This window comes from Lactuca serriola, chromosome 3 (assembly GCF_051521515.1).
Source record: "Lactuca serriola cultivar US96UC23 chromosome 3, Lser_US96UC23_V15, whole genome shotgun sequence".
NCBI classification, from domain to species: domain Eukaryota; kingdom Viridiplantae; phylum Streptophyta; class Magnoliopsida; order Asterales; family Asteraceae; genus Lactuca; species Lactuca serriola.
The window spans coordinates 51,479,119-51,490,261 of NC_136410.1; the positions used below are offsets into that span (position 1 = coordinate 51,479,119).

General features: G+C 36.8%; 1 protein-coding gene across 1 annotated transcript; it reads left to right on the forward strand.

Annotated features, from left to right (window-relative positions):
- Positions 1-9,660: 9,660 nt before the first annotated feature.
- Positions 9,661-10,293, forward strand: LOC145094423 (WD-40 repeat-containing protein MSI5-like). The gene is made up of 4 exons (XM_079032629.1): positions 9,661-9,764; positions 9,873-9,940; positions 10,037-10,136; positions 10,242-10,293. Exons 1-4 carry the CDS (start codon positions 9,681-9,683, stop codon positions 10,275-10,277), a joined length of 288 nt encoding a protein of 95 aa, XP_078888755.1. The 5' UTR covers positions 9,661-9,680; the 3' UTR covers positions 10,278-10,293.
- The last annotated feature ends 850 nt before the right edge of the window (positions 10,294-11,143 follow it).

Below are 11,143 nucleotides of genomic sequence, written 5' to 3' on the forward strand. Positions count from 1 at the left end.
CCTCAAAAGTGTTGCTTTATTTCTTTTTCTTTTACACACTCAACACGAAAATCTTTTTGGTTTTCCAAAATTCTGGTTTCATTAATTCTAAGGAATTTTAATTGGATTGGCTGTTATAAAAGTTTGTGGTTAATATTGATCCACGTGGGGATTTTACTTTAAAGATGCCGTTAATCTCTAAAGGGATAAGATGACGAAATGATGACTCAGGCGGGAGTCCAATCGATTTGATTTCAAACGGCGCAACAGGGAAAAACGTGCGAATAGGAACCGTTTCATCTCCAAACGGCGCCTGATGGGAAGGCGTGTGATCAGGGACTGACACTCTCTCTCTCCTGCGTGATCATCGGCACACCCAACTGTCACGCGTTAGTCACCTCTGAAAAACCCTCGTTTTTTTTTATTGAAGATTTGGGAAAGATTTTTCTCTCTCCTTTACCCACAGTATAAAAGGCAATGTGATCCACCGTTTACTTCTTTACTGCACCTATATTCCCAGAGGGCAAGAAAATCCTCTAAACCTCTACTGTTCATCATCTCTCCCACTTTCATCTCAACAATGGCGGATTCTTCTTCTGTTCACGCAACTTCTCACATCTTGCCCATTCGTCCCCAGCAGAGTTTGATCATTGATCTCACTCCTCAGGCGTACGACGCTTTCATGTTTCCCATCATCGAATGCCTGAAGTTCTCGCCAATCGCTCCTGCTCTTACCAGGGCTGAAGCTGTTCCAATGGAGTTCCTGTCACAAATCTTTGCCACGGCTCACTACGACAAGGTCGTTGACAAAATTTTCTTCGATGTCTTCGAGCATAAGGCGTCGATTTCTAAGAAAAGGTTTTGTACGCTGTTAGGGTTTGAACCTGATTCTTCGAGGGTTAATCCATAAACCATTCCAATGGGTCATCTTTTCAACATGTTCTACAACATAGGGTACACTGAGGTGCTCACTACTGTCACGAAATTCAAGAAGTCGTGCCTGCCCCCTCAGTGGAATGGGATGTTCACTGTTCTTTTCAAGGGCTTATCTGAATGAAGTGCTGGATCCGATGGGGCAAGTCGTTTATTTCTCTCCATCATGTACGATATCTACAATGGCATCAATATGGACTACGGGTCGGTCCTATGGCAACAACTCATTCAGAGTCTCTCTTCTACTTCTCGACACTCAGAGATTTCTTATGCCCGGTTCTGGACTATTGTCATGAAATGGGTGATGGACAAGTACCACGTCCCCATTATCGCTGGTGGTCCAATGTCTTTGATTGGTACTTTCCATACCACGAAGATCATTGTGTCGGATGCTTCGAAATTTCCCTTCAACGGGTCTATCCCGGAAACGATGTATGGTGACGTTCCTGCTGACAGCCGGATCATTCAAACGTACAAGGAGTTCAGACGTTCTGGACCGAGGGATCTTACTCCAGAGATGCTGAAATCAATTCATGACGCTGACAAGCCTACTCCTAGAGGCAAGAAGGATGATAAGGGAAAATAGGTGGCAAAGGGAGCAAAAGGCCCATCTCCCAAGAAAAGGAAAACCACTAAGGCTGCTCAGTCTCCACCATAGAAGAGGAGAAAAACCCAACCAAGACGAAAGCTGATTATCGCTTCATCCTCAAGCGAATCTGAGAACGAGGGTTCTGATTCGGATGGATCTCTACGTGGCAACACTCCACCATGTTTGCCTACCCCAGAGATACATATTTCTACTTCTCCTATCACTTCTCCACCCGTTACAATTCCTTTTTCTGTTCCCCCCATAACCTCCACCACTCAAATACCACCTTCTTCCATCCCAATACCACCACCAATCTTTACCGAAGCAACAACCACCACCACTGCAGATGTTAGAACCAACGTATCTGATACGGGGGTTCATACTGACGCACCAAAATTCACCTCAGCACCCGAACCCACACCAACAACCGAACACACCACCCAACCTGAACCTACTACTACTGCTACCGAGCCTCCAGTATCACCACCACCATCTTCTCCCGCTCATGCTTCAGAGGAAGAAGAACCTCTCCTTTGCGGGGAGAATATGACTTTTGATTCGGTCTATTACAGTCCGTTTCAAGTTCAAAGTGACGACGATGACGATGCTCCTGTCACAAAGAGGCACCTCAAGGAGCTACATGAAAAAATCGATTCGCTCATCGCTTCGTCTTCCACATCTCAGTCCTCCATATCTGAAGCTTCCATTCAGAAAATTGTTGAGGCTTTCTCCAAAGCTCATCAAGTTTCTATCGATTCCGCCACTGCAGCTATAGATGTCTCAACCAAAGCTTGTGAGGCAGCGACCGAAAAAGTCGATAAACTATTCACTGATGCTTCTTTCTTGTTGACATCTTTACAGGAAAGTGCTGAAGCCACCAAGACTACGCTGGAACCCATTATCAACCAGTTGGCTACATCAGTCGCTTCTAAGCTGAAGTCGTTCGCTTCACTTAGACAATCTATTTCTGATGACAACTCAACTTTCAGAACAACCATTGAGGAACGTCTCTCCAAGCTTCAAGAAGAATTAGCTGCCGAGAACACTCTAATGGATGCTCTCGCAAGGAAGACTACCGCTATGAAGGTCAAGAGTACTCAACTCTCCAACTGTCAACAGGAGATTGACTCTATTCGATCTGAAAGAGAGGTGGTTAAATCGTGTGTTTCGGATGTCCACTCTGCTATCTCAAACATCCTTGAAGCACATGACCCAATTATTCAGTACGCCGTACCCTTGCAGAGAAGCTTGCTCCCGTCCTTTCTCTACTGAGCAAACTTGAAGGGCTCCTTGATTTCGTGTCCATTCCGAAACAAGGGGGAGAAAAAGAACAAGTGTCTCAACCACCTCCTACATCAACAGCAACTCACACAACCGAACCTCCTCCAGTAGGCCAAGCCTCAGGTTCTGGTGTGAAAGACAAAGGCAAAAATATTGCTGAGGAGAGTGACGATGATGATAACGAGACAATTACCGACCTTCTGAAGCGTCAAGGTCGAGATAAAGAGGCTGACATCAGTGCTCGTGTGGCTAGAGAGGCTGAAGAAGCCGAAAGAAGACAGAAAGAAGCCCACGATCTTCTCGAGAGCAGGAAAACTCTTTTTCCTCCGTGGACTCTTGAGAGGCTGATTAAAGAAGCCATCGAAACACCAAGTATCTTGTGGCTAGAACCTGTGATCTCTTTAGATTGTTCTAACACTGTCGACTCTAAGTTCGACATGCCACTGACCCGAAAGGCGTTTGTTTTTCACGCCTTTGACAACATTGTTGAGTTCCCCCATCTTCATTCACAGGTTGATCGGGACTTAGTCGAATTTTATCTGAGGGCAACTCAACCTCAATACCAAACTTGGAGCGCTCAGAAAATCATCAATGTTCGGATCCTAAAGCCGTACAGGGAAGGTAACTTCACCAACGTTCGGTTCAAGGTACTAAGGGGATCTGCCAAAGCCGAACATGCCATCTCACTTGCAGATCTTCCCAAACTTAATCCCCATGATTGGATTATCTTGCACAACATCCTTCTTACAAATGAAGCTAAATATGGTCCGATCATCGACCACTTTAAGAGGATGCTTGTATGCTATATCATGGAAGTTGCTCTGATGGATCAGGAGATTGCGAGCATATTCAAGAAGAAGCCTACCATATCTCCTGTTGGCTCTGCCAGTGATCTCAACATGATGCAGATGGGGAAGATTGACCCAAAGAGAAAATCAGTCATGTTTACCAGGAACGAAGGACAAAAATGTCTTTTCGCCTTGGCAGACAAACATCTCTACACTACTGCCTGTTTGGAACACGTTTTAGGGATCATCCATCGATGCAAGCAGAACACAGCGGATGATGTAAAGTACTTTGATGATATGATTCAATGGTACATTCTGTTCAGACAGACTATCCTTGCTCTTATCACACGTCTGTTTGATACAGTAAAGAAGGCTCCCGCTGCTGGCCCAAGCAAGAAGAAGAAGTAGTCTTGCTCCAATTTGACGCAAAGGGGGAGATTGTTGGGTCGTATTTTGTGTTGCGTCTATTGGGCTCGTTAGCTAGTCCAATATGTGTCTCCGGTATGGGCCTGTCCATCCGTGAGTTTTGTAGGGTTTAGTATAAATAGATGCTTGCATGCATCCTAGAATGTAATGATTAGAAACGATTAGAGATTTATTGTTCAGCAAATTTATCGTTCTTGTTTTGTAACCCTAGAATCCTCTACAGTGGAAGTTCTTAGTCGAGCTCTGCTGAGGATCGAGTAATCTAATCATTCGACACATCTTAATTCATACTTGTGTTTTATTTATTGTTTTTACGTTCATCGCATACCTGTTACAAAGATCTAATCGATCAAAGAGTTAATTAATATCTCATCATGATGTTTAATAATGTTTGAATAATGTATTTTGGACTTTTAATGTTAATGTTTATATTGTATAGTGATTATAGTTGTATGTAGCAAATGTTTGTTCTTTTGTAGTATTAAATACATATAAAATACAATTGTAAAGGCATAAACAAACATGTATTTTATTTTGGACTAGGTAATTTGGTTTAATATCAACTAGTGGAGAACCCATGCTTTGCATAGGGTAAAATTGTAAAGGAATAAATATAGGGACTAAAAGTGGCAACAAAGAAAAAGTATTGTGGCTAAATCAAAGTAAAAAAAGTTACTATAAACATAGGGACTAAAAGTGGCAACAAAAGAAATCTATTGTGTCCAAAATCTAAAGTAAATAAGTTTAGTGTTAAAATATTGTTCCACTTTTAATATGTATATTAGTACATGAATATATACTAGTAATTTGGTGAAATGTTAATATAAATGTATTACATTATGGATTATGATATATATATATATATCTATATATATATATATATATATATATATATATATATATATATATATGTTATTTTTTTCTTTTTCATTTCAACATTCAAAAGTCCAATGTTACCTAGCTTTAAAAGGCTATAATATTTGAATATGTATTTTGACACAAATACCCTTAGTATTTAAATATTTGGAATGATTTCAGAGGCAATTTGGTCTTTTTGAATTCTAAATTGTTAAGGCGCCATCATACCTCTAACGTCACGTCGGCGTTCTAGTTCTTCAACCATTCAGAACATCTCAACTTTCCCGGACAATAAATCTGCATACAAACACTAAAACCCCCAAATTGTCGATGGATAATCGTTCTCAAAATGATTTTCTCTGATAATAGAGACTCCTGTACTCCTCTCGACCAGATCAGCATAAAGAAAGTTTTTTCCATACCCTGTTACACTGTGTTTCATAGTTACGCTTAATTTAAAAAAAAATTGAAATCAACTACTCTATTGTGTATTTTGTAAGTAGAATGTCGAATACTAGAAGTCGCCGTTCGTTAGATGATCTCCCACTAGAGCTTTTGAGTCGGATATTTGTAGTATTAGGGTCTGAATCTGCGAAATACATCGTCTCTGCAAGACTTTGGTAATTCTCAATAAACATCAACTAATAAATGTATATTTGATGAAATAAAACTTTATCTGTTTGTTATTTACTGTGTATTTAAATTTTTGAAGTTATAAGAAGATGTATGAAGCAGGGGGTGATCCTCAAGTGTACAGAACAACATGCATTGACATGTTTGAAGGAATGGGTCCCAAAAATCTAAAATCTGATTTATTTATACGCACAAGTGCATTGCATAATAACATTGAAGCCATGTTCAGATAAGGAATTGTATGTGTAGTTTCAGTAATTATATGTAATCTATACCATTTATTAATATTTAGTGTCATTGATATTATATATTGATATTGTTATTCTGTCAATAGGATGAGTGCTTTTATTATGGTTATTTTGATTTAGGAATGACTTTGTTGAGACAAGCAGCAAATGAAGATCATCTTGAGGCAATTTATTTGCTTGGAATGATCTACATTTCAAGAGGGCTTCATCAATGTGATGAAGGTATGTATAGATGGTATATATGTAAATTAAATTATATATATAGTTAATTAAGGCAAGTTTGTAGTTTTGGGTTAGTATTTAGTTGTGTTATGTTGTATAATATTTACTGTTTTATTGAAAAGGGTACATTGGATTAATTGATGGATATTTTAATGTGTAGGTTTACAATTACTTGATGCCTATTTTGGTTGGGCAGTTTCGGATGATAGGGAGTACACAGGTGTTGTTGATAGTGCCAAAGAGTTGTTGCGGGCTGTTGATGTTGTTCATAGACTTACAACGAATAACATCACATTCCAATGGGAAGACCCACGTCATTATGTTAAAGGTGCATCGGCAATAGGCCATGAAGAGGATGAGGATCGACATTGATATTGCACGGTTTGTCGTTGGTATGTAGAGTATGGTAGGTTTCGTATATTTCTTAAAAATATTAATGGTTGATAATAGAATGGACATTGAATATTAGTGTTCTTATTGTATTGCATATGAAGTTGTATAGTACTACTATAATTTTATTTTGGTTTTGCGTTTACATCGTTCTGTTAAAAGGGCATTTTAGTCATTTTTGCTTGGTATGTTGTTTGAGTAGGATGAAGTATACGTAAAACCAATGTTATTTTGCGATGAAGTATAGTTAATGTAATTAAAAATAAGTTTGTAATGAATTCGTTATTAAGGAAAATAATCTACATAGATTATATATACTTTATCATGCCCGGTTAATGTAATTAAAAATAACTTTTTAATGAATTCGTTGTTAATTATTCATTATATACTATGTTTTCAAGAAATTATACACAACTTGATTAGCACAACTGGCCTAACCGTGCCCTTTTCTAGCATAAGCTTAAGTTCAAGTATGCTTGCCAGCAATATCTACTTTATAATTCATTTTTACATTTTTTAGCCATTAGTTTATGCCACATATTACCAATTCAAAAACATTTCATTCAAACCATATCTTACAAATTCCAATGATCATAATAATAATTCCTCCATAGTATAACAAAATTAATTAAGCATACAACATCCCAACAGATGCCGTCACAAATTAGCTATACATTTTGTCCCATTGCAAAACAAGAAATCAAAATCATATTCCATAGCAGAATTCCCTAGCAAATACCTACGAATGGTACTTCCGTAGCAATTCACACTACTAGAAAAAAGGCCTTTTACGACGCGCAAAATACGACGCTCATTGATCTATGTTACGCAAAGGAGAGTGACATTAGAAAAATGTCATCTCTTCAAAAAATTAAGGATAGAAGACACGCATTATTGCGCGCCCTTAAATTAGTGTCTAAAAAAAACACGGAGGGAACCTATAATAAAATGCGCGTCGTCTAAGGATGTCGCTTTATATTTTTTAATGGAACGCGCGTTCCATCCTTTAATAGTGGGGGAAAGGGGGAAATGAAATTATGAAAAAATTAAAAACCCCGCCTTCCTTTTTTTCTCCTTTCCCTCTTGCCCAAATTATGAACGCTCCTTCCTTACTGGCCTACTTCTTCCCCCACTTACTTCTACCCACTAGAACCACCATATCTCCCACTCGATGTTGAAATTGTTAGAAAAAACCCTAATTATACTCTCAAGTCTCAATATTAGGAATGTGAATCTTGATTCTCGTTTGTTTTAGATTCCCCACAGATAAATCGAAAAACACACAGATGAAGAACCGTAACTTTGCTCCATTAGCTTCCCGATTGCATCTCGTCATCACCTTTGAAACTTCTGCGTTAGAGACCCAGGTAATCAATTTAATTTTCATTCCTTCACATATCTTTTTCTAGTTTTGAATGATTTGGCGGTTCTTATGTAAAAATTTGGACCGTATCCTGCAAAAAAATTGGGCATATTTGAATAGAAAGCGGATCTGAATCTAGCACTCTCGATATGATTATCAGGCTCAAAGGAGTGGGTGTCATTAGGAAGGTCGTCATGGGTTGCTAAGGGCGCTAAACACCGCCCGATATCTTCTGCCAAAGGGGTCGCCAGCCAAGTCTCGCCAGCAGCTTAACGAGAAGAGAGAGAGAGAGAGAGAGAGAGAGAGGAATAAAGATGTTCAGGCCTTCATAGTGGTAACTTCCATCCCTAAATCGACTTATGTTCTTCTGTTTTTTTACTTCTTGATTTATTATGTTAATCCATTGTGCATCTCTATTGTTTTTGTTTTTGTTCATATTTCAATGAATTATCAACTCCTATACTCCATTTTTGTGATTTATGTGTTTGATTTCTGCAATTTACCTTTGTCTTTCCATGGTGTTATGACGAACACCAAGTGTTCGATGAAATTCCCCAGATATCATTAAGTCTTTAGCACCTATTACATATGTTTTATGAAGTGAGAAATGCTTCATTTGATAATATTCACATGTATTTTTATGTTTTTAATAATTTGTGCTCTATGCCACTATATGACTACATGTGTGATTTAACTATATGCATTCAATTGTGGGTGTTGCTGCACTCAATGGTAAGATATTCTTGAAATTTTAATCCATTGTTACATTTTTTTCATGTTAATTTAATGGTTGATGGCCAAAGATGTTTTTATTTTGTCAAATTTAGGGCACATCTGGTTTGTGTTTAACCAATGGATGGAATTTTGTTCCATTGCAATCATTTAAAAGACCAAAATACCCCTTTGTATGTATAACGATTAACCAAAAATCTTAAATTAACTATTTTTTGTGCAAATGATTTTTCAGTCAAAGGCAAATTCGCAAAGAAAAGTTGCAGCTAAGGCACACCACTAAAAGGAGTTGTAGTGATTTTGTGTTTTGAATAATTCTTGATGATGAATTAGTGTGGCCATTGGCCATGTTATATTTTATCTTTTGCTTGTAACTCTTCGATTTTCAACCATGAGAAATAGTAATACGTTTTCTTAGTGTTTTTTTTCAACCATGAGAATGTATATTTATTCAAGTATGTTAATTTAACTTGTTCTAAATGGATCCATGATATTGTGAATTTTAGAAATTTTTTATTTTTTTACACGGTAATTTGATATATAAATTGTTTATACATTGATCCCTAAAAATTTGTTCAATACTAGTTCTCGAGAAGTATTTTATTATTGAATCCCCAATATTTTTTTATTGAATTTAATTAATAGTTTATAATAATTAATTTTAGATATGAAGAAGCGGAAACATTTGGAAGGAAGGGCTAATGTACAAAAGGCTGCTTTCAGTATGATCTAGAATTCAATGAGCTACAGGTTTGTTATTCTTCAAACTTTGCTTGGTTGAAAATGGTGATCTGTTCTATTATATATATATATATATATATATATATATATATATATATTGCTTATTTGTTAGAAATTTTCTAACAGGGGCAACTGTGTCATTTAACCGAGCTGATGTATTGAGAGAAAACATAGAAGCAGTGTTTGCAGCTTGTGATGCAGCTCATGGAAGATGGGCAAAACTTCTTGGTGTTCGTGCTCTTTTGCATCCAAGACTAAGGCTTCAAGACTTTTTACAAATATATAACGTGTCACAATAATTTGTAACTGCAACAGAGAAGGTAAACAACAATTTGTTTGATTAATAATATTATTATTGTTGTTATAGATGACAAAACTGAAAGCAATGCTTGATCAAGAAACATGGGTTGAAGTAGATGTGCCTAATGAATTCCAGGGAATTATGGATTCCTTTTCTAGAACAATTGTTCACTATTTCTAAATTCCAATTACTTTGTATGTTTCAGTGGTCTCCTGACAAATCATCCATCTTTGGAAGCTCAGCAGAAGATGGTGTCTTGAACATCTGGGATCACAATAAGGTGTGTCAACTCAACCAAAAACCACTTTTACTTTTATTCCATTTTCCCCTATTCTTTTCTTGCAACAAATTGTTTTTTTTAATAAAAGGTTTGTTTGTTTGTCTACAGGTTGGTGAACGTTCTGGTCCAGCCTCAAAGTTTGCACCTGGCTTATTGTTCAGACACTCTGGACATAGGTATATATATTTAATTTTAATTAATGGTTTTCCTTTTTACAGAAATAAAAAAATAGATAAAAATTGAAACAAGATTATATTGTGCTATGATTGAAGGGATAAGGTGGTTGATTTCCACTGGAACTCGCATGATCCATGGACAATTGTCAGTGTGTCGGATGATGGTGAAAGCACAGGTGGCGGTGGAACTCTACAGGTATGTATATATATCACTTATTTATTATTATTTTAGTTTTTATTAAAATGTTATTTATATTGATTAGTTGAAATGTTTGTTTTGTTTGAATGATGATGTGTGTAGATATGGAGGATGATTGATTTGATTCATAGACCATAGGAAGAGGTGATTAACGAGCTGGAGCAGTTAATCACCTCATCCCTGTTTTTGATGTTGAAGTTATTTCCGAATTTGGGATTTGGAAATTTGATTCGAGTCTATTCAACTTGTGAAGTTTTCTTTAATTTATTTTCTTTTTAAAATTAGTTGCAATGGAGTTTAGATTTCGAATCAATGTTTCATCTGTTTGATAAAAAAATGTTTCTCTAGCTTTCAAGGAATAGATCTGGTACAAGCACTTAAATAATTAGAGAAAAATATGACTACATCCACTAATCCATAGTTTTTTTCAATTTTTCTATGAACGCAATTGGTATGAGACATTTCTTGCGGATAAGTTTTTTTCATTGCTAACGAATAATTGTGACGTTGAAACCTTATGCTAGTTTCATTTCAAGTGATATAGATTCTGTGAGAAGAAGTTCTTGAGCTAATGGGAGACCAAAGAGTCAACATCCAGAAAGCATATTTATATCTTGCTCCGACTGATTAAATTATTGCTAACACATGTTAATTAACTACTGTACGCATATCAAATAATTCTTGAATTGTTGGTTTTTGATTATATGCAGTCAGGTTCTTTTATCTTTTATCCCCCGCTTTAGTAGCCATCTTTGGAAAGCCCTTGTTCTCAAAACAAAACAGGTGATTCTTACAATTGTCAAACTGAATTTTATCTATGGTTCTGGTTGCATAATTATTGTATTCATCATTTTAACTGAGATCTTATTTTACTTTGTCAGGATATGGACATCCAAGATAGAGAACTAGTAAATGACTGGCTCATGATCATAGTTTACAAAGAACGTGGTTTTGGCTGAAAAACATATTACCATGTGGTATGCATCTTCCTTGAAACTTCATGA

Bases quoted from the DNA above. Each gene is read 5' to 3' on its own strand.
- LOC145094423 (XM_079032629.1), top strand. From the start codon at position 9,681: ATGTTTCAGTGGTCTCCTGACAAATCATCCATCTTTGGAAGCTCAGCA. The intron at 9,765-9,872 runs GTGTGTCAACTC...GTTTGTCTACAG, and splicing joins ACATCTGGGATCACAATAAG to GTTGGTGAACGTTCTGGTCC. The intron at 9,941-10,036 runs GTATATATATTT...CTATGATTGAAG, and splicing joins TTCAGACACTCTGGACATAG to GGATAAGGTGGTTGATTTCC.